Below are 23,179 nucleotides of genomic sequence, written 5' to 3'. Positions count from 1 at the left end.
TGTTTAAACAAGATTCGACGAATCTTTGATTGAGTTTTGAAACATCTATCTGTGTATGTTTGTCTCACTGGTGCTTCCGTGGCATTAACTTCCTTAACTCCCTTCCCAGGCCTTTTGAAATCATTATTTTACTGACTATTTTTGCCAACTGTGTGGCCTTAGCGATCTATATTCCCTTTCCGGAGGACGACTCCAACGCCACCAACTCCAACCTGGTAAGTGCACGGTCGCGTCTGCATTTCCGAGTCGGCGGAGGCCTGAGCTTGGATCTCGCGGATTCAAGCTGGAACGTGTTTGATGGAACAAGAGCCGGCTGAGCCTGGGTCCCGAGGGCTCTAGCTCTTTGCTGAAATGGGCACCTGTCTTATCTCGGCCTGTTTTGAGAGATACCGTTGCGGTCAGGCGGTTGGGAGCAGGGCGCACGTGAGTGTGAGCTCTGGCCGGCGGCCTGCGGGTGCTCAGCACGCCTGCGGCCTTGAAGGGCAGGTGTTTGCGGGGGCGAGTGTGCCTCCTGGACCCTCCATCGTGTTTGTTTCCAGGGCCTTCGTTCCGCTGGCGAGGTTCGCTCAGGTGATCTATAGGATCGGTGCGCCAGAGGTAATTTCTAGGAAACTTGTAGGAAAGTTTGCTTTTGCAGCCAAGATGTACTATCTAGTTTAAAAGGTCTTCTGTTCTTGGGAAAGGCGGCTTTCCCTCTGGTTGGTTGGGAGGCCGGTGCTGGCACTTTGGGGTTAGAATGTGTCCATGGAAAAAGTGTGGAGGGTGTTTACTTTGGGCTGAGCGTGAAGTCATCGCAAAGGCCTTTGCGCCGTCTGGGCATGGGAGGAGAGCCTTGGAATGCAGCTGGCAGAGCCGGACGCCCCGGGATGCCTCAGCTGCAGGCCTGCGGGGAAGTCCTGCCCCTCTCCTCTCCCCTGCCAGGACACCAAAGCTGCTCACGTGACCCCCAAAAAGCGCATCTTCCGCCGTCGTTGGCTGCTTCCTCTGGTGACACGGGACTGTCTGGTGATAGTTTCTGGAAGAAGCAGGAGGGAACCAGGCCTCCTCCTGCTGTCGCCGGCTTCTTGTGATGTCTCGGGAGAGTCAGTTCTTCTGCTTTTCAGCCTTTTTGACGTTTTTTTTTGGCCCCGTCAGGCAGTCCGTCCGATGCCCGTTTAGACTTGGCGGCCGTCGCCCGGTTGTCACAGTGAGCCTGGGCTGCACGTGACAGCCCAGCTGTCAGCTCCGGAGCCGACCCTTAAGCCTGGCGATGACATGGCGGCCAGAGCACCGGCCCGGTCCACGCGTCCTGCCGAGGCGTGACCTTGTCTCTTAACGGGCAGGACATCTTTGCTGTGGCAAAGGAAGTACAAGAGGGGTGTCCCAAAGGGCCCCTGGAAAAGCAGGAGCCGCTTCCAGTGGCGCTATTCTGGCCCGAGTGTCACCTCCGCTCCCGCCCCCCCCACCCGTCCTCCCCAGAACCCTGCGGCTGCGCACTTGGGAGAGAATCTGGGGCGTCTGGAAGCCAGTGATGCTCTGGGTCAGCTCTGGGCCAAGGCGCCGAGGAGGGGGCTGTCGTCTTAGCCCCCGCGACGGCCCCGAGCCCCGAGCCCGGGAGGATGAGCAGGGCCACTGGGGGCCGCACAGGTGGGCGCGCTGGGTGACCGAGGGCTGCTGGTCCCACCCCTCCGGGCTGCAGGCGAGGGGCCGTGGTCTTTAAAACACTCCACAGAGTGATGGATGAGCTCTGAAACTAGGCGGGGGCGATGGTTGCACAACTGTGGACTTTACTGAAGATCGCAGGTCATACGCTCACAACAGGCGGATCTCCTGGTGTGTAAGTCGTACCAGTAAAGCTGCGCTGAATAAAGGGTACGGTACTGGCAGCCCCAGCCCCGGCCCGGCCAGGCTGCCCCGCTGGTCGCTCTTCCGTCTTCCCCGATGAGGGCGAGGCCACACGGAGGGAGGGCAGTCAGGACTTGGGGGACCTCACACGAGGGATTCGGGGTGCACAGGAGAGCATATGGGGGCTTGAAGGGGGTTCCAGTTGCTAAGGCAGCTGCTGCCTCTCTCAAGCCGTGGGTTGGGCGGTAACAGTAAATTAATGAACTGTGGTCAGAAGATGGAGGGTTTCCTCCATCCTAAACACACAGATACACACACACATACCTACACATGTGTATACACAGACACAGACACACATGTACACAGACACAGAGACACATATATATACACAGACATATACACAGACACACACATGTATGTACACACACGTACGCAGACGCACACACACAAAGACACATACACAGAGACACACTCATACATAGACACACACAACACACACGTATATCACAGATACAGGCACACAGGCACACAGACACAGAGACACACACCTGGGCGGAGGCTACAATGCAGAGTCCCAGGCCCCACCTGCGGAGGCCAGGCCGGGAGCCCAGCGGGGTGGGCGCGCAGGAGTCGGTGTGTTTAATGCGCGCCCCCCCCCCCCCGTGCTCCTGCTGCCGGGGACCGCGGGCTGCTCTTTGGGAAAAGCGACCAGCACGTCGGCCGTCCTGTGAGTGGGTCCCTGTCAGTCCTGTCCCCGGGCTCTCTCTAGATCCAGACGGAGAGAGGGAACACATCGGCTCCCCGGAGGTTTCCCCTCCACGGGGTTCAAGAGTAATCTGCTTAGCGAAGACACTCGCAGTCCAGGAGGAGGAGGTCCCCTCTCAGCCCCGCGGGGCCACGGCCGCCTCCCGCTGGCTCATGGCTCCCTTCTCTCCAACCCGCTCCTCCTCCACCTGCTGAGTACAATCTCCGTTGTGTGCCTAGCACTTTACTTTCTCCTCTTTCCAGGAGATGAAAAGTGTTCCAGTATGGAATTTTTTTAAAGTCGCCTTCTCACTATTTAAGTAAAAGTCTGGTTGTTTTATGCTCCACGTAACATACACCGTTGCACCCAAATCCGTCAACTTTGTTAGCTTTTCCTGGTGCTAGTGGGGCAGAAAGAAACGTGAACTGGCCCCCGTGACACGACGGCTCTCTCTGCATCATTCACAGTCTCGCTACTGGCAGGGCCACCTGGCACGCAGAGCATGCGGTGTAAATAGCGCCGTGAACCCCCCCCCCCTCTGGTAGCCGCTGCCCTGCAGGTAAATCGGATGGAGTGTCTTGAGCTCTGGTGCCAGCAGGGCAGACTCATCGCGTACGGAAAACTCCCAGCTCCCTGCAAACCCTGGAGTCCGCGGAGACTTGGCTTGGGCTGGAGTATTAAGAGAACATATTTGGCATTTGACCTTGTGCAGAGAACAGGGCTGTGTACTTTCTGGAGCCAGAGCCAGGCCGTACCCGGAGGTGGGGGGAGGAGGAGAGGCCAGAGAAGGAGTCACGGGGGGCCGGGGGCGGGGCGCTGCAGGGGGCTCGTCAGAGGGACCCCCCGAGTGCCGGGGAGAAGGCTGGGGTGTCGGGTTTCCCATTTAGGCTCTGAAACGGGGACAGCCGAGGCTGGGTGGGCGGGTCATCAGTTACGGCCCGTGGGCCCTTAGAGCAGCGCCCGCACAGGCTGTGTGCGCCGCCCGCCGGGAGAGCTTGCAGCCGGAAGCTGGGGGCCTCCATCCTGTCCTGGAGAGGTCGCCCCGGGCCCTTCGGGACAGCTTTTGTGGGCGAGGAGACCCAGAGGCCGTTGTTTCTGGACACCTCGCCCGGGAGATGAGCGTCTGAGCTGCCCAGCCCCGTGGTCTCACTGCACGGGGGGGAAGCAGAGAGGCCTCTTGGCTAGAGAAGGGGCCCCGAGGGACAGCCCTGGTGGCCTGAGAGGCCAACCCTCCCCCCTCGCCCCCCGCCCCCCCCCCCCCCAGAGTAACTGCTTCTGGAACAACCCTGTATGCCTCCCGGTCAGCTCAGGGGCCGGCCACGCCCGAGCCTCTGGGGTCCCTGTGGGGTCCCCTTCCAGGCCGTGCTGGGCTGAGGACGCCCCGAGGGTCCGCGTTTAGGGGCCCGAGCCCCGGGGTGGGTTGGGCCGCGTGGCTCCGGCCTCGCCCTCCTGCCGCGAGCCCGGCGGCGTTCGTTCCTTCATCGCGGGGTTTGCTCGAGGGCGGGACGAGTCACAGGGCAGACGAGAGGCGGGCGCTCCCAGACGCTCACTCCGCACAGACCGGGCGCGTGACACGCACGCGCAGTTGCTGGCGGGTAGTGAGCCAGCTGGGCCCCGCGTCCCAGCCGGTCCCAGCCGGTCCCAGCCGGTCCCAGCCAGTCCCGCCAGCGGCGCGCGCGGGCCTCGGGAGGGGGCTTCGCCGAGGAAGCCCCCGCCCCCGCGAGGGTCCACGGAGCGGCCCTGGGTGGGACGTGGGCGTAAGGTGTGACCTGCAAGCCATCCTGGGGCCGGGCTTGCGGGCGCTGGCCCGGGAGGAGAGGCCTGCACTGGGGGCCTCCCGCCGGTCCCTGAACCTTTCTGTTCGTCGCTCTTCCGGCAGCTGGGGCCTGGAGACCTGCCTGGTCGCCATAATTACCTTTGCCCAGTGGCCGCCAGGAGCCAGTGCTCTGCAAACACGGTCTCCAATCCTCACAAGAGTAAATGATCATTATCTACGTACTTGTTTTCTTGAGGGTGGAGCACCCCCCCCCCCAACCCCGCCCAACCCCGCCCAACCCCGCCGTGGGCTGCTGCCCTGGCCCCGGTGCCTTTGGCCAGGCACATGCCAGGCTCTTGATAAATATTTGCTGAGTGAGTGGATGGGGGAGTGGACAGGCCCAGCCAGATGGTGTCCCTTTAGTTCAGAGGAGCCCAGTGACTGGGGAGTGAGGGCCAAGTGTCACGTGGACTCACGTGTGAGGGGGTGGTGGCCCCTGCCCTGTTCCCTGGAACGTCGTGCGGGGCTGCTGTGAGCACGGGATGGGGATGGGAAGACACGTCGAAGACTGAACACCCCGCCTGGGTCGACATTAACTGGTATTTTTTTAAAAAAGCAGCCTGGTTCTGTTGCAGCACACATTTGGTGCATGCTGGGTGACCAGAGTTACACAGATGACTGCGTAGTGGAACTTGGAGCCTCTAACTCAGTGATAATGGGCCCTGTTTATGCCTTTGCTCCACGTGCAGACACCCCAGTGCCGTGTGTGTCTTAGTGGTCTGAGCATCACGAGGGCCCCACGAGACCTCCCTGTTGTCCCATTTCACAGACGAGGATACCGATACTCAGAGAAGCGAGATGATGTGCCTGGAAGCGCAGACGCTGCGGGGTGGACGCAGGCGCGTGTCCTTAACCGTCAGGCGACAGCTGCTCCTCGTGCTGTGCTCAGGTGCCAGGCCTCCCTGGACGGGGCGGGCGGGGGGTGCCACCTTTCCCCACCTCGTCCCAGACGGCGCCTGCTTGGAACCACCCACAGCAGAGAAAATTTGCCCCAAGGACCGGCGTCCTCGGGAGAGAGGACGGGCAGCCTAGGGAGGCCGGGGCGGCAGGGTGGCCGCACCAGAGACCAGGCGTCTGGCCTGAGGGCAGGGGGCTCCCCCTCCCGGAAGGTCTCGGAGGGAGAGGCACCGCCTGCTCCGCACCTGCCCCCGGACAGGGCTTTCAAGTCTAAGTACGGGGCGCCTCTTGCTCCGTTTTATCCATTTGTTTTCATTTGGGGGGAAACGTTCCACGTACACAACATATAAACGTTCACGCTCTATGTGATGGAACCCCTTTCCTGCTCCAAGCTCCTTTTGATTTAAGTATGTTGGAGGAAAGCCTTTCTCGAGTTTAAAATCCAAATCCCTGGATCCTTGAAAGGAAATTCCGAGCACATAGCATCCCTTCTCGGGACTGTGCCACCCTCAGACACCCCGGGTGCTGAGCCTGCTGTGAAGCTGTCGGGAGGGTGGAGGAATGCTCCGGGCCCCAGAGTTGGGGTCTGGAGGGGCCCCGCGCGATGCCCAGGAACCCTGACCGCTGCGGGTGCCTGCCGGCTCGGCCCCGGCCCTCGGGACGTGCACCGCCCGCTCCTGCGGGCCTGGCACCGGGTCAGCAGACCCTTCCGGCGTGTGCAGAGGGAGGAGAGGGTGGGCTGAGCAGGTCACTACAGGCAAAGCGCGTTCGCTCTAATTTCTGCATCTGAGGACATAGATCTCGGCTTCTCGGGAGCCTTTCCCCTCTTTATTCCCTTTGTTCTTACTGGTTTCTGTGTGACTGAAGTTGTTAGGTCTGCCATCCAGCTGGTAATAATAGTAACGTCCCCTCTGCACCGCAGGCAGCGTTCGCAGTCAGTGTTAACTCGCCCGGTCCTCTCAACGCCCCCCGGGGACCAGGGGACTGTTAGAGCCGCTCCGTCTTAGAGAGGAGGAGAATGAGGCCCAGAGACGTGAATTAACTCGCCCCAGGCCGCACAGCTACCATGCGGCGGAGCTGGGGTTCCAGCCGAGGTGTGCAGCTCCCGAGCCGGAACGCCCCGTGGCCCCCCAAGACCGACACCCAGCGTGTGTGTGACAGACGTGGGGGTCTCTTCACCAGTGACCCCGGGGGGTGTTGTGTCTGTGGGTCGGGGGGGCAGCCCTGGAGCCCCTCGCCGGTGCCGTCCAGGAGGCGCGGCAGGTGGGGAGCAGGGGCTCCGATGCCCACGGCACAGGCAGGTGTGACGGGGCCGAGCTGGGGTCCCCGACCCGCGTTCCGGCTGCATCGCGGGCGGGCTTGTCGCTCTGCTTCCTGGACTCAGGGCTTCTCGGCTGTGAACCGAAGGTGGTGCCTCTCACCGTGCAGTCGAGGCTGGGCCCAGACGAGAAGGCGGAAATGCCAGCGGCCACGGGTGGAGCTGAGTTCTCACGATGACGGTCGCCCCTGTTGTCATGGGAGCAGACAGATACGCTCGGCCTGGCACATTGGCCCCTTTCCTGGCATCTTCTCCTGTGCACTTTCCCTCGGCCTCCTCTCAAGGTGGCGTAGGGATGCTGGCGAGCTCAGAGCCACGCTCCGGATTTAGTTCCTGCCCTTTCCAGGCTGGATGCAGCAGGGCGGCCACAGCCTGCGGTGCCGAGAGTGGCAGGAGGGGGAGACCCTCCCCCTCCCCACGCGTGGGACCCCTCGTGGGCCACCGGTCCGGGTCCCCGGCGCAGCAGGGGCGGCTGCAAGGATCCCTGTGCCTGGCCCTGCCTCCCGCCCGGCCTCAAACACACGGAACCATCGCGAACGTGGGCTTGTCCGTCCACGCTCTGGGCCCGTGGGCAGGGTCAGGACGGGCCCGTCTCTGAGTCCTTGGGAACAGGGTGAGGCCTGGAGAGTAAGGGTTAGGGTTAGGCCTGCCCAGAGGGGCCGGACGGGCTGCACGGGCTTCTGCAGATCCTTCCAGGGGCCCGACTCACCCCGGTCAGGCCCTGTGGGCGCGGGTGGGACGAGTGGGGCCTTACGGAGAAAGGCGAGGGGGCCAGAGGTGGCTCCCGGTCCACCCCCGTCCCCTGCCAGGCCACCCGAGAGCACGTGAATGAGAGGCCCACACAGGCGGGCGGGGGCGGGGGCCAATCAGTGCACAAAATTATTGCTAGGAATCCACCACAAAGAAGGAAAATCGGGGCAACCCTTGGTGTCCCCCGTGCTCCTCTCGGATGGCGTACCGGGGGGAACTTTAGAGAACTTTGGGGAGAAGAGTGTAACGTGGGGTTCCTGGCTTTGGCGGGTGTGAGGCCGACTAGCTATACCCGAGGGGATGCTTGTCCCAAACTTACTCTGACTCCGCATCCCCCCTGCCCCTCCTCCAGCAGGACGTGCTGCTTCTGTGCTGCAAGTGTGTCTTCACTTTAAAGTTGCCTGAAGACATCTGACTGTAAATCTGTAACCACCGGGGTGGCAGCGCTGGGGGTTGATGGCCGCGGTGAGCTGGCGGGCCGGCCCTCCCGAACGCAGATGCGCCGAGGCCTGCGGTCGCCCGTGGCCAGCGCCGGGTGGCCAGCGCCGGCTGGGCTCACGAGGCAGAAGCGTCGGTGCCCACGTGCGGGGAAAGGGGAGCTGAGACGTCGGGGAAGGTCAGGGGCTAAATGTAGGGTTCTGAGATTCTAGTATGACTAGTGAAGGCCCTGGAGGCAGTGATTCGTGTGAACTGGAGGGTGGAAAAGTGATAGAAAAGGTTTCCCTGGGAGAAGTTGCCCTCTAGTGAAGCCCAAAGCCTGTGGGGGAATTGGCTAGACCTGTGGTCGGAGTGACGAGGTCCCGGGTCGGAACAACAGGAGCAGGATTCCTTGCAGAAGGTACGGCTTTGACATGCGAACGTGGGCTCCCAAAGGTCAGTCTGAGACCGTCCCAGGCGTGATCAGCATTCGTTCCCCAACAGTTCCTTACTGGGCACGTGCTACGTGTAAGCCGCAGCTGTGCTTAAGACAGACGCCCTCGAGAGGCATCACTCTAAGGGCGAGAGGTACCGGCATCTCATTAAAAAATGAATTGTCCCGTTACAATTGGTCTCCAAAATATTTATGTTCGGGTGTGACTACGTTTGTCTTAAGTAAAGACTTTGCTAACGCTACTGAAAGAACAACACCCAAACTTAGGACCACCCGGTTGCATGGAAGGGGGGAGCTGTATCATAGAGTCTCTTAAATTGTGATGAAAAAACGTTTTAGGCTCGATGGTGGGATTGGGCATCCTGCCGAAGCGGCGCCTAGATGATGAAACTCGAGACGTGCTGAGTCAAAGGGGTTGAGAGTGGGGAGGAAGGGTTCGACGTGGCCGCTTGAAGGCAGGTCACACCGGTCCTCGGGTACAAGGAGAGGATTCTGGGAGGACAGAGCTGAGCGGACCGCTCACCTCTCTGCCGCTTTGTGAGGCCGGTTCAGCAGGAAAGACTCAATTATGCACCAAGGTTCCTGCATTTAACGCGTGTTTTCCTGTCGGGAAGATGCAGCCTGATGCCGTTTCTTACCTCTGAGGACGATTTGAAATCCTCGGTTGCCAAAGTCCTCTTTTTCTCCCTGTAGCCCCCATTTTTAGTAAAGCTTGTTCATTTTTGTAAAAAAAAAAAGTTTTTATAGTCATTTTTATCCTTTTGGAATCAGGAGGGTTTTCTGCATGAATATTTTTTTTTCTTTTCCTTTTCTCCAACGTAGGCATCTTGGGTTTGGCCTCTTGGAGAGAAATAATAAAATTCTCTGTTTACTCTGGTGGCCTTTGCTGACGTTAGAGCTGTTTTATCTCAGACATTTGTGATTCTGTAAATCAACTCAGCTTTTCTTAAATGTGCGGATCCATTAGATTCGACCGACGTCTCTTGGTTACATTTCCAGTGACAACGCACCTCGTACTGTGGGTTTATTCATTTTTTTGCGCGTTCATTTATTGTTTTATCCTTTGCCCACTCAACTACCATCTGTGGACACGCCAGGCAGTGGGCAGGGGCCTCGGGTCACGGAGCCGTCGTGGGGAGTCGCTGGGTGGGCTTCGTGGCTATGAACACCCAGTGTTGCAGAGCATGGGGTTTGGACGCAGCTGTGGGTTTCCCTGCGATTGTGTTTCTTGCCTGGATTTTCCCGGTGGGCCCTGCCCGGTGGCCCCGTGCCTGGAGCAGCTGCCAGCGGGGACCAGACGCGCCGTCCTTGCAGCTTCCCAGCCTCCCGAGCCACGGTTTCCACTTGCTACTCGGCGAGAACTGTGCTGAACTTACGGGTGGGCTTCCCGAGAGGAGCATCGGCGCATCAGAGAGGACGCTTCTAGAAGCCCTTTGAAAACCGTGAGGCATTATTCAGATGGAAAGTGTCGTTGTTTTGATTACCCAGTGCCTCTGAATGCTACTGTCGGCTGGTGACAAAGGAGAGAGGGTGTGCGGTCACCCCAGGGCTCTGTCACCGCTCGGGTACCATGGGTGTGCGGAGCGGGGACCCGGCGGAGCAGGGGCGGCCGAGCAGGGTCCCCGCCCTTGAGGGGTTTAAGATCTGATTCAGGTGAGGAGACTCCACGAGAGAATCACATAAAACCGTGCGAGATGGGGGTCGGGGTGCTTCAGAGCCTCTCCCGGCCTTTCTTGCTCCAAAATTCTAGTCATTGTCAGGAATCGTCAGAATCATCAGAATCAGAATGACCTTCTCGCGATCATCATTAGTAAAAATAAGTGTTTGCCAAGTAGCTGTGTCAGGCAGGGGGAGGGGAGTCAGGATTTCGTGTGAAACGATAACCGAGGGCACAGGATTCCCTACCCAGGGTGGAGGTCTTTGGGAAGGGCAGGGTCCAGGCAGACGCAGAACCATCTGGAAAGCCCTTCCACGTTTCTGCTCCTTGAAGGCGTTTAATGATCCGTTGTCCCATTAAGCTTGAAGAGACGGCTTTCTGCTCTCAACCCAGCGTCTCGTTTACCTGCTGGTGGGGAGAGCATCACGAGACCCCAGCCTGTCCCCCTCGTCCCCGTTTCTTCCTTTTTCAGAGGCGTTTTGTGGTGATTTGCACGTGACTTTTCAGGCCCTGAATCTTTCACGGTAAAGGTCTAAGGGTTCACGGGACCCACGTAGGGCCAGGTGTTGGGGGACGTGGGGGGCGGGGGGAGGGCAACCAGAGTCCGCCCAGATGTAGGCAGAGGGCAGACGGGTCCCCTGGGACCAAGGCACAGTCACGTCACTGGAAGTCCCGTCAGCACACCCACCCCGTCTTCCCGTCTCCACGTCGACACGCTTCAGTCTTAAGAACCAGGATGGCATCCAGGGAAACGAGCACAGGTCATGGCGACAGGGTGGCCCCAAAGACGCTGAGATTCTCTTGCTTAGTGTTTGAGAAGCTCCAAAGGAATTGAGCAGTTTAGGCTAAATTGCAAAAGAGGGGGCCAACCCGAGAGGAGGGGCAGGTGGCAGCAGGGTGCAGCGGGGGGGAGGAGGTAAAGGTAAACCTGCCGTTGCCTGCCTCCTTCCAGATGCCGCCTTCGTCCTGCGCGACGTGCATCTGACGTGAGGCCTCCTGGCGGCTTCCTCGGGTGACCTTGGGGTGTGAAACGCCAAATCTGGCACAGCAGACCCTTGGCTTTGTTGTATTGGTGTCAGGGCTTCACCAAAGTTATGTGCTGTTAAACGCTTCCTGGGGACGGTTGGAGGGAGAAGTGGGATGAGGCTCTGGGTTCCTGGGAGGAGCGGGGCGGGGCGGAGAGAGGAGAGAAAGCATGTCTCAGGACAGAGGGATCTAGAAGGAAATCGTGAAAGCGCCGTGGCCGGATTGGCAGGAGACAAGATGTGAATGACAAAGTGAAGGGAGCCTTTGGCTGCCTTCCCAGGACTTTGGGGGATGTCTTTGGGCAATTAAACAGGCAGCAGCTTTTCTCCCAGGAGAATCATTTTGAAAAATTCACCCTGAACACACGGGTTTCTGTGTTCTTGACTCCCAATCCTCAGATTACCAGCGTCGGTCATGCGGGGTCCCCTTGGAAAGCAACGTGCCGTCAGCACATCTGGGAACAGTTAGGAGGATGCTGGACATGGGGAAACATTTGTGCAACTTCTGGGGCTTTTTTTATTGTTTCTGTGCTCACACGTGCACACACACACACACACACACACACACTTATGTAAAACCTGTCAAATTTTTCAAAACTCTCTGAAGGAATTAGCATTATAAAATCATAAAGAAGTCTCTGAAGGGCCTTTAGAGCAGAGAAGGAGCAGGGAAACAGCCCACATACATCACTTTGCAGCAAACCCACATCTGCATGACCTGAGAAATCTCGGGTAAATCTCTCGTGAAATGAACGCCCTCCTGCCTGACAGCCTCTTTGGAAGCATCAGCTCTGCCTTCGCACTAAAATATTCCATTGAGAGGACCCGCCGTGGAGACACCGGTCCTGCTCATGGGTGAGGAGCGCCGGAGCGCGAGTGCCTTCCAGCCGCTGCTCACGCGTTGACCCCGCCGCTCCCGCTGGCGTGTGTGACCGGACTCTCCGCCGCCAGGCCGGGGCTCTGGTGTTACTGTCCCTGCATCCTGAGTCACGTCTTCCTGTAGTCAGGCTAATAACGGCCACCACTCGTATAATTCTGGAGCAGGTGACCCATGCCAGGAACCCTAGCCGTGACAGCGAGTCCACGCCTCTGCAGTTTCCAGCTCTAGTTTGCAAACAGGGAAGCAGGTTTAGAGGCGAGGTGACCTAGCCAGGGCCACGCAGGGAGGATGCGGGGGTTGGAACCACGCCCCGTGTGACTCTGAGTGCTCGTTCTTTCCAGGCTGCGGAGTGACTGCCCCCACGTCCACCCCGGGTACGTCCCCAAAGGGGCCCAAGGAGGGCACGGCCTGTGTTTCTGAGCCCAGCAGTGAGGCTCCCCTCCCTCGGCCCTTGGGGGCCCCCCGTCTGGACCAACCCTGAAATTTGCTCTTGGCCTTTCCAGGGGAGATGCCACAGGGGACTGGCTTTCCCCAGGGTTCTCTGGGCAAGGACGTCTTGCATCCGGGAAGATGTGGTCTTGGCGGCCACCTGAGCAGCGGCAGGAACCTTGCCAGGTGTCATCAGGGCCTCGTGCGGGATAGACTTGGAAACTGATGAGTTCGCTGGGCCTGAGAGCTCCCAAAGGGTGTTTGAATGTCTGAGACCGAGGAAGAAAGGGCAGCTCTGACCCGTCTTGGTACCGTGTGCTTTGTTCTCCTGACCCTTTGGAAATGCCCGGATAAACGCACGTGTTCAGGTGCCTGCCTGCCGGGCCGGTACGCATCCATTCCAGGCTCCCAGCCGAACAGAGGAGAGGCGGGCCTGGCGAGCAGCACGGAACGCCCCGGTCCTTTTTCTCCTGGACGCACTTAAAAAGCCCACGGCCCATTGAACGTTTCCATTGCGAGAGCTGCCTCTGCTGATGGTGTGCGGGGAAGGCAGGCGTCTAGGAAAAGCCCAGCTGTAGGAATCTTCTAGGAGCAGAGAGTAGGCTGCTGCCTTCTCTGGTTTTCAACAATCCCTTAATTTTCCTGACCGTGTATGAACTGTGCACCGCAGCAGAAAGTTTCTGGGATCAGGACTGCTCTGGGGGAAGAGACAGTGGCCCGAGATGCCCGGGGAGAGGCTGGCATCGGCTGAGGGCAGCAGGCGGGGCCGGAGCCCAGCCCCGCAGGGTGTGTGTGGGTCCAGGCTGGGGAAGACCCCAGAGCAGGGGCACGTGGGCACTGCCAGCGGCTCAGGGATCCCAAGAGCAAGCAGCGTTGAAGGAACCAGCCCAGCCTTATGCGTCACGGAGGCCGGGGGGGGGATCCAGGCTGTGTGGGGGGGTCTGGGCCACAGAGACCACGTGGCAGGAGCACGGACCCAGCAAGGAGGATGGGCAGCAGAGAGCTGTGGTCATGGAATCTGGCTGGAGGGAGAGAAACGGGCCAGCAACCTCTGCGTCAGCTGGGGGGGCCCCCACGTGGCAGGGGGGCTGGTGGCCAGCCCTGGGTGCGGCTGCCTGGAGCTTGCAGGTTGAGTCAGAGTCCGGGTGCAGTGTTAGAGTGAAGCAGAGCAGGTCAGGGGTCTTGACCCGGTCTCTAGAGGAGCCCCTGCTTGGAAGCAGACGCGTTCACGGTAACTGACGGACCACAGGACTCAAGGAGGAAGAGTGTCCCTCCTCCCCCAGCCCCCCAGCCCCCTGGGGATGGAGCAGAGGATGAGGAATGCCCACCCCTGAGGAGGAAGAGCCTGTTTCCGTGGTGACGTGACGTCCACGCCGGGCTCCCAGGCCGCGGGGCGGCAGTGGTGACGGTCACGCACTCCCCTCCTCGAGGACGTTAGGTGGCTTTCAACTAGGTCAGGCTCGTGTCATTGCCTCTGTGGGTTCGGACGGAAGGGCGTTTGGTGGAGGACGTGTGGGCCCGCGTGCCGTGAACGCTTGTTTATGTTGGTGTTCAAAAGACAGTGACACAGTCAAAGTTTCACCGGCAAGTCTGGGTTTTCAGTTTCCTTCTGCGTCTCTCCTTCTCGCGGGGAACCGTCTCTGCGCGCCTGTTTCCTTGACCTCTTCACGATGACTTTCACTGCCGATGGTGTACTTGGAGTTCGCTTCTTGGGAGGGTGACATGGGAGCTGCACCGGTAAACGTTCCCCCTGGCGGGTGCCAAGGGCCTGAGGCCGCCACGCCTTGGGGGCCCGCGAGCATCCTTTGTGTAGGTGTGCGTCTCCCGCTTGAGTGCACCGTCGGGCTGTCTTGGATGACTGTGTGTGCGGGGGGTGGGCTGAGTAACCGTCACAGATTCCATTGGGTTCCATTGGGCTCGTGCGCTTTGTTCAGAGCAGACTCTACCGGTCGTGTGGGAGGAATAGAGGTTGATGGATCACTGGAGCTAAAAGAAAACTGGAAGACCATCGACTTGAATTCCCTGACTTTGTAAGGAAACTGAGGCTACGTAAGATTTTGCTCAGGTCTCAGTAACGTTGAAGTCACCTGTGCTACAGCCGGCGTTCCGTGTGCACTCCTGGCTGGCCAGTGGTAGCCAGGAAGCGGGTTTGGGGGCGGCTGGGGGCCGACCGCAGGGCCATGTCTGCAGGCCGAGCCGTGCTCGGCGCTCACGGGCGGTCACGCAGCTTTGAGTAGCAGCAGCAAACCAGACTTGCCCTATTCAGAAGCAACTCTGGGTAGAAGAGTCCCCGGCTCTGGACTCTGCTCCCATCACATCCTTTTCGGGGTCCAGGTCGGGGTCTGGCGAGGAGGCCTGTACATCCCCAGCTCTCCTCAGGGTGAGAGGTGGGCCTGGCTCAGAGCCGGTTTGCAGAAACGTCTCGATGAAGAAGGGAGATTTGTACCTTGCCTTGGCCTCCTCCATGGTGAGGGGGCTGCAGGAGGGTGGGGGTGACACCGGCCTACTCAGGGGGACACATTAGGCTCGTCCCCTCCACCCCACATACGTCGGCCGGGGACTCCCGGGCATCCATGCTCACTGGCGGTGGCTGAGCCAGAGCACAGGCAGAGGCCGTTCCAGCAGCTCGGTACCTCCGGGTGTCCCGCACTCGCGTCTCCTTGGGGGCCCGAACCGCCCAGTGGGCCACGGACCACCAGCCTCTCTGGCGGCTCCTAAACCCTCATGTTTCTAGCTGGAGCTCAGTGTCTTGTCTCAAATTGAGTGACGGTCCCCGAGCTTGAGAACATCATCAGAGGCTCTGTCCCCTTCCAGCCGCCTCCCCATCGACCGTGTGTGCATATGGTGAGGGCTGTTCCTACGAAAGAGGGCGTGCCTGGTGACAGAAACGACCGCTGTCACCCGGTATCTGTTCTCCCGTCTTTCACTGGCGGCGTTCTCCGCTGGCTCAGGCCGGCCGGGAGTCCAGGGCCCGGCCTCCCTCGGGGTTAGTGGGGGGCAGTGGCGGCTCAGTTCTGGCGACCGGGATGCCAGCGGAAATTGGTGTGGCCGCCCCTCCCTCCCCACCTTCCTGCAGGGCTGAACACAGCCGTGGCGATGAGACACTTTGGGTACTGCTGACCAGAGCATCGCCTTGAGGGTGGGGTGACCATGAGAGGTGCCTGGGCGCCGGCGCTGGTGGGCGCGGGGCTGTCACTCCAACCTCCCCCCAGCCTCCCCCTCCACCCCCCCGCGAGCTGATAAGCCCCTCACGAGGTTAGTTTGATCTCTGTCACTACAGTGCGACTTATAACTCAGGTTGTTCCTTGCTTCTTGGGAACTTCGGTTCTAAATAAAACAAAAGATAGCGGCTGGATAAGAAGGCCAAGGTCACGGGACGTGAAAGGCTGGTCGCCAGAACCCGGGAGCAGAGGAGGCACGAAGTTTCTCCCTTCTCTTGCGCCCCAGCTCCCGCGTGGGACCCGCGTGCCCCTAGGGGAGGGAGGTCGGTCCCGCTGGCGCTGGGTCCCACGGCCCTTCCTGTTGGGTGATTCGAGGGCTGTCACCCACCCGGGTTCTCCCAGCGCTGGGAAGTGTGACCGATTAACCCCAGGAGGAAGATGAAGGCGCAAGGGGTCAGTTCCGGAAAAAACAGTCTGGGGGTCCGGCGGCCTAGCCTGGTCAACGTGGCCCAGGCCAGCAGGGCGCAGGGCCAGAGCGGCCTCATTCCGCATCTGAGTTTCATCGCAAATTTCCACGTCTGGCGGGCCAGTGGGGCACGCGGCCCCCTTTCACCCGGCCTGCGTCTGTGGGACCTGAAACAGCCTGTGGCCACTTGCCTGTCGGACGGGCCCTTAGTCCTGAGAGGCTCGGACGTCGGCGGCCTCGTGGTGGAGAAGCGCTCTGCTTGCCTTGGTCTCCACTGCAGCCTGGAGGCTCCTCTTAAAGAAATTGTGGTGAAACGTACCTAACGGGAAATTTACCATTTTACCCCTTTTGAAGCGCACGTGCGGTTCGGGGGCCGCAAGCACGTCCACGCTGCTGTGTTACGCACACCACCAGCATCCCCAGGACCTTGTCACCTTCCCAGAAGGAGGCTCTGTCCCCCGGAGCACTCATTGCCCCCACCTCCCCTTAGGCCCGGCACCCACCCTCCTGCTGTCCGTCTCTGACTGGCTGCTCTGGCCCCTCCGAATGGAATCGCACAGTGCTTGTCCTTCTGTGGCTGCCGGAGGCCCCTCGCCTAAGGCGGGGAAGGTGGGTGCACTCCGTGCCGTGCCGGGAAGGACCAGGGACTGTGTTCTCTGGGGATGTGAAGACTCCAAGCTGCGGTCCTTCCCCTCCCTCCGGGGCGCGGTGGCAGCCGGGTGTTGGAGAGCCCTCCCCAACCTCATGCTCTCATTTGCCTTCCGCGGCGGGGGTCGGGCAAGGGCCCGGTGCCCGCCTTCTCCGCGTGCAGGCGTGGTCCACGAGTAAGGCAGTTGGAGCGCGCTTGGCAAAATACGAGCTATTCGCTATCTCAGAAGAGCTGCCTAATCACGGGGTCCCTCCAAGGTCCACAACCTCAGCCGCCCTCTCAGCATCCTGGATGATCCCTGCCTCCCAGAATGCTGGGTGGAAGTTCTTTTAAATTCAAGAAGAACGGAAGACTCTGCCGTTCCCCCAGGGATGCTCTTGAGGCCTCTTCTCTGGCCAGGGACGTTTCCCATGTAAAACCCCACAACAGGCCTCCCCAGAGGGCTTTCCTATAGGTTCGCCGTGTGGGAATCTTGGTTCTTCCTGACAACTGGAGGCTTAGCTGTGACAGGCCCGACTGAACAGACAAAACAGCCAAGCAGTCCTCCCGGCAGGCTGCGACTGGGGGCCGGAGACGGGGGGTGGACGGGGCAGGGGGTACAGGATGTGTCTCGGGGACGCCGGCCACGTCGGGGCAGCGAGGAGTTGGTGGGGGCGGGGGTCAGCATGGCCGCGACAGACTCCAGGAAGGACACGGATTTCCCAGCCGGGAGCCCGGGTTTGGGCCTGGAGTTGGCGTTTCCCGTTACAGCTGCAATGCCCTGGGATCCGCCAGGCACAGGGGACCGTGAGCAGGGGTCACAGAGGGTCCCCTGGGTTCACAGGCAGGAGGAGTGGAAGCCGGCAGACCCCGCTCCCTGGGGCCTCCATCCCCCTGACCCCGAGGCCGGGGTGTCTCATCCAGAGTCTAGCTCAGTCTGTGCTCTTTCCTCGCGGGAGAGTTTGCTTTGCAATTATTCATTAATCTGTAAAAATATGTTTTATGCACTCTCCTGAGTAGATGTGATGTTTTATAAAAATAGAATAAAGTGATATGGTAATGAGGGAAAAAAACACAGTAGTTTAGAAATTGTGATTGAATGCTCTCTTCCCAAACCACGCTAAAATTACGGTGAAGGAATCTTAAAAAAAAATGCATAAACCACAGAGATAAAATGAACGGAAAAGAAGACAACAGCAACCATATATGTGTGTGTATATATACATGTGTATATTTGAGGACTAGGTTCTCGTTTGTTCACGTTCTGTGTTTGAAATATTCTTTGATGACATATTGGGCCTGGGAGTCTTTGCCATGGTCCTTAAGAACCGTATGGCTGCACCCAGCCATGCATGTTATGGGGCTTTGCCTCTTGGACAGTTTTGCAGAGGCTTCCCTGGTCCTCTCGTCTCCGTTATGTTTTCCAGCCCCAGTGAAGTTGACGGTGATCAACACACAGACCCCCGACCAGGTCTTTCTCCACAGATGTGTCACAGTTGGATGTGAGCACACACGCCCTGTCTGAGCTTGGCTCTGGAAGGCGAGGGCATCTCCGGCGCCTCTTTTAAAGCAGTGCTAGTGTCGACAGCAACCTAGAACCAACGCCTTCCTGGACCCCACGGTGGTGGGTTAGGGTTGGAGCTGAATCCGGGGCTCATCGGAGGGAGCCTGCCTCTGTGCAACCCAGCGGCACCGGGCAGAGGTGGGTGGAGGGCTGTCCTCTGTGGAAGACAGAGGGACGTCTGGATGGGGGTGCTCTCTGGATGGGGGTCACGGCTGGCACAAGCCAGAGCAGGATGGCGGGGGGACGACGGGGCTGAGACGCCCCAGCTGTCTTCCCACTTGTTCTCACAGCACAGCCCCTGGGCCTGTACTCTCTAGGCTGGAGATCTGAACATCCCCCTGAACATCCTTCAGGCTGGCAGAGCAGACTAGCCTGGAGAAGAAAGTGCTGAGGACATGTCGGAGTCCACCAAGCAGAACAACTCAGCTGCAGCCCCTCTAGCTGACAAGTCCCACTCAGCACTCCTATCAGTTTTCTGTTGTTTCACTCTTAAAGATGATCAGTCAATGAAGGACACCCAACTATTTGAGGAAGTCCCTTAAAATGAAAATAGAAACCAAAACAAACAAGGATGCATATTTAAAACAGAATATGAGAGAAGAAACCTTAAAGAAAACCTCAAACCACCACCACCAACATTCTTTTCTGTCTTTAAAGAGATGAGAGAAGATGATAATTCCCTGAAACGGAAACTGATTTCTGTGAAAAAGGAACATTCAAGAAACAAAAAGGAATTCTTGGAAATTAAAGATGTTGTAGCTGAGGGCTATGAATCATTGGAAAACAAAATTAATGGATCTCCAGGAAAGCTGGGCAAAAAATCAGAGCTGGAAATTAGGAGGAAAAAAAATATGACAATGAGACGACCAGTCCAGGAAGTCCAGCATCTAAATGCTGGGGGTTCCAGAAAGAGATACGTGAATAAACAGTGGCAGGTAACCCTCATGGAGGCAGTTCCAGGACCCTTCCTACAACTAAAGGGCAGTAGTTTCCAGGCTGCAGGGCTCACGGAGTGCCCACATGAATGGGCACAACATTGTGAACGTTTCAGAAAAGTGGGGACAGTTGGACAATCTCACAAGTTTCTAGAGAGAAAAAAAATATATTACAAAGGGTCAGGAATCAGCCTGGCTTTAGGTATTTTAACATGAGAAGCAAGAAGGCTAGAGCAGTGCCCTCAAAATTCTGAAGGAACAGGATTTCCAGTTGGGAATTTTATACCCAGCCAAGGTACCACTCAAGCAACAAGTAGAACAAAGACATTTTCAGATGAGTAAAAGAATCTCAACAATAACAGCAACAAAAACAACTAAAAGAAAAACCCCAAACCCAAACCAAGTTAGCTCCCATGCAGGGAAGCTACCAGAGGAAGTTCTCCACCATGAGGCGGGAGTAAACCAAGGGAAACGTGGGATTCAGGAAACACAGGATCCAGCACAGGAGAAAGGCAAAGAGCATCTATGAAAGGGGACCCTTTCTAGTCATCATGATGCAGAATAGGACGCTGATCCCAGTTAAATTACGATGCTATTGAGGAGGCTGGGGGAGGGTGAGAGAGATAAATCCTCCCTTCCCATGGTGGGAAAGAAGGTAAAACTTGGTAAGAAGTTTTATATAAGCATATGATTTAAAAATATGGAATTAACCACCCAATATACAGCTAAAGAATTGAAAGTATTTGTTAGGGAGGAGGAAATGGGGCCGTCAGGAAGAGAACTGGATTTGTTTGCCTTTGTTTTGCAGTGAGCCTTTGAGAACTATTTGGCTTTAAACGATGTGGATGTATAAGAGATAAAAATAAAAACTGGAAGAATGTACCAGCTTATTGCTGAGAGGTGGCAATCTCCTTTGGAATTCTTTCACATAAAACGAGAGTCCTGTATTGCTCATTCATTTACTCAGCACATCTCTTCTTGATCCTCTGTCACATGCCAGGCATGGGGGCAATTTTTTTCAGAGTTTGTCCCTCTTTTTCACTGCTCCCGTCTGGACCCTCCTGCATGTGGCCCGTCCCATCCCCTCTCTCCCTGGATCTCTGCAGGGTGAGGCTGGGCTCCGACGTGGTGTCGGGAGGGACAGGCATGCCTCCTTCATGCTCTGGAACGGCGGGTTGGCGGGGTGATGCATTTTGCTTTTTCTTCCAAAGGGAAGAAGCAGGCCCCAGCCTCAGACTCCTGGGCGTCCAGTCTGTGGTATGTTTGCTGCGCAATATTTAGCTTCCTGTCTCCCCAGAATGCCCCTTAGCTCAGGCAGGGTGGGCCGTTAGGGAAGGCCCGCTGCAGCCCTCGTGGCCCCGATATTTACACGTTTGCTACCTGGAATCTAATTAGTTTGGACTCAGTTCTTTGAGTCTGGAATTTAAGGAAAGCACAAATGCCTCTAAGAGGAAAAGTACCCTGAGCTATTCTCGCGGTCACTTCCAGCCTGGCGCCCTCACTCTCTCACGTCTCCTAAAGGGCATAATGATGGCTCTTGTTAATATTTCAAAACACCTAATGGAAACTGCCCATTATTCCAGATAAGGCTGTAAAGAGTCACTGAAATGTCAGGATTCTGTGCTCTCAGCGGCCAGAGCCTGTGCCAGCTCGGTGCAGCTATTCCACGCCGATGAGACTGCGGGTTCGTGGCCGCCTGTCTCTGATCAGTTCAGGGCTGGGAGGGGAGATCAGAGTTATCAGCGCCACGTATTTGGTTGACAAAACCTTGGCGAAGGCATTGCCGGGTGGTGGGATACGAGAGGGGTCCTCGGGAGAGAAGAGCTGGGGGCACCGTGCGCTCCCTCCCGCCCGGGATTTGCGGCTGGTGGGACCGAGGGCAGAGGAGGGGCACGGGGGCAAGGGCCCCGCAGATCTGCCTCGCCACTGGCTGGGGGCGGCCAGAGGGGCCCGAGTGTCATCTCACCCTGCCGTTCAGACCCCGGCCCGCGGCCTCGTAGCAGCAGAGATAAATGCTCCGAGGGTGCGGCCGAGGCCAGAGAGGACAGGAGCCTGGCGGCGTGAAAAATGATGGAGACGGTGGCCTACTTCTCGCCCAGTATGAGTCCTGGCACCTTCTGTGCACAGCCAGGTGCTGGGCGGGGCGGGGGGTGGCCAAGGATGCTGTTGGCAAGCGAAGGCCCTGCTGGGGCCTCCTGCGGTTCTGGCTTCCGAGCCCAGACTAGAGAAAGCCCCTCTGGAGACCGCGTGAAGCTTGGCTGGTCGGTTTCCTGGTTGGTGACTCGGGTGGAAATGGTTTGGGGATTTTTGTTCTTGTTTTGTTTTCTTTGGAATCAGGCGCTGCGTAGACGCGCTCAGGCTCGGGAGCTGTAGGGCCCTCCGTCCCCTTTGGCTCTGATTGTGTGTCTCCAGCCAGACTGTGAGGCAGCTGATCCCCGTGTATTCACCGGTAAACCTCAGTCTCTCATCTGTAAAATGGGGCTACTCATGCCTTCTTGCAGGTTTGCCGTGAGTGTTAGGGGTTCGGGGTCCAGGTTTGGTTGCAAACCCTCCCATCCACCCTCCCCCGCCTTCCTGGGCTCTCTCGACAAGGATCTTGGTTCCAAAGAGCGAGATCTGGAGGAGAGGGTGACCTCTTCCTTCAAAAGCCCGACAAGCCCCTGATAAGCCCCTCCCCCTGGGGACCCCTTGTTTCCTCCCACCGAGCCCAGAGCCGGCTCTCAGGAGCAGCCCGAGAGCCCGTTCGTGCAGCCGGGATGACGAAGCTGATCTCACCTCCAGAGCCAGACGAGCCCCACCCAGTGCGCTCCTCGGGGAGGCTGCGAGCGCAAGAGAAAGCTGGAGGAAACGGACAAGGGAAGTTCACAGAGGGATGGCGTCCTTTCTCTCTTACCATCACAAACCAACAAATGAAAGAAGAGGGCCCGCCTTTGTCGTCCTGTAAGCCTGCCTGTTGAATGTCCCTGAGTGCAGCTAACTAGCACAGCCGCCCACCTGTAGGGAGCCCAGAAATGGAACGGGACGCAGGATGGAAGTGCCCTGCGCTGACGGCAGGGGAGGAGACAAGAGGGCCGGAGGGGCACGGATGTCCTGCCTGGCGAGGAGAGTCAGAGGCGACAAATCCGGAACCGCTAGCGCGCTGGTGGGCCCGGGGGAGGGGCTTCCCCAAGGGGATCCGTTGCTTAGGGCTTTGCTGTGCCCAGGTTGGATGTATGTGCCGAGATGAAATGTCCCAGTTAGTGTGCTCTCGTGGGCCACTTTCCTGAGAACCAGCACGAAGCAAATGGCCTTCCTGAGCACCTTCGTTAGAACCAGAAAACTTTCTGGCCCTCGCTTGCCCACGTGTCTGGAAAACCCATGGATGTGCCATCGGCATTTAAAAATATGACCTTTGAAGTTTGTGCAGTGCTTTAAAATTTGGAGTGAATTTCCTCATGCGTCACTCGCGCCTCGTCAGAGCGTGTGACCCAGCGGCGGTCTGAGTGTCCTCACTGGAGCCGAGGGGACGGACGTTCGTACAGTAAGCGCACGGCCAGGCGGGACATGGTCCTCGCCTCCACGTCCGGCTCCTTTCTGTAACCGTGATGCTTCTTCCGCCCCGCCGTCCCAGGCCTGTAGCGAGCCTGGCCACTTTCTCACCGCCTCTGCATGGGAGGTGTCCTGTCCTGTGCAGCCTCCGGCGTCTTCCAAGCGGGTAGGGAAAGCGGCTTTCAGCTTTGGTGCAGGTTCACAGAAAAACGGGATCCAGAAACGTCTTGGAGTCTGGGCCAGGTGCCAGAAGAGTTTGGCAAGTGCATTGGCCACGCTGACTCAGCCCGTCCCCCAAGACCCCAGACTTTGGACGGATGTTGCAATGACTCTGGCAGCCCTGCGCGTTGCCCTTGGCCTCACAGGCAATTCCAGTGATGACGATGGCTTGTCGGGGTCACGGCCCTGGTACCAAGCGCGGCTATTTGTGGCTGACGGAAAACTCAACTGGAGCCACCTGCTTGCGAGGCTGGCTTCTCAGGCTCTGGGGCCTGGAACCGGCTGGAGAGAGGTGTTCCTATCACCGCGTGTAGCGATTGCAGGTCACATCTTTTCCTGTAGGTTTCCCCGAGCAATTGGAAAACCAAGGCCTCAGCTACCCTGCCGTGTGCGACCAGGCCCCTCAGTTTCTTCTTCCCGCCCTGGGAGCCGGAAGGTCTGTCCTCCGTCTCTTTGTCTGTCTAAT

The 23,179-nt window shown here is 58.5% G+C and overlaps 1 protein-coding gene across 13 annotated transcripts in view; it reads left to right on the top strand.

Moving 5' to 3' along the window:
- Positions 1–23,179, top strand: part of CACNA1C (calcium voltage-gated channel subunit alpha1 C) — a 521,192-nt gene that overhangs the window by 127,198 nt on the left and 370,815 nt on the right. For all 13 annotated transcript variants that reach the window (XM_067008446.1, XM_067008440.1, XM_067008436.1 and 10 more), the window contains exon 3: positions 110–215. In XM_067008446.1, coding sequence (XP_066864547.1) covers positions 110–215 — 106 coding nt within the window. The remainder of the gene's footprint in view (positions 1–109; positions 216–23,179) is intronic.

Source organism: Kogia breviceps, chromosome 12 (genome assembly GCF_026419965.1).
Source record: "Kogia breviceps isolate mKogBre1 chromosome 12, mKogBre1 haplotype 1, whole genome shotgun sequence".
NCBI classification, from domain to species: Eukaryota; Metazoa; Chordata; class Mammalia; order Artiodactyla; family Physeteridae; genus Kogia; species Kogia breviceps.
The sequence above is the reverse complement of the archived record's forward strand: the minus strand, read 5'-3'. Positions and strand labels throughout refer to the sequence as shown.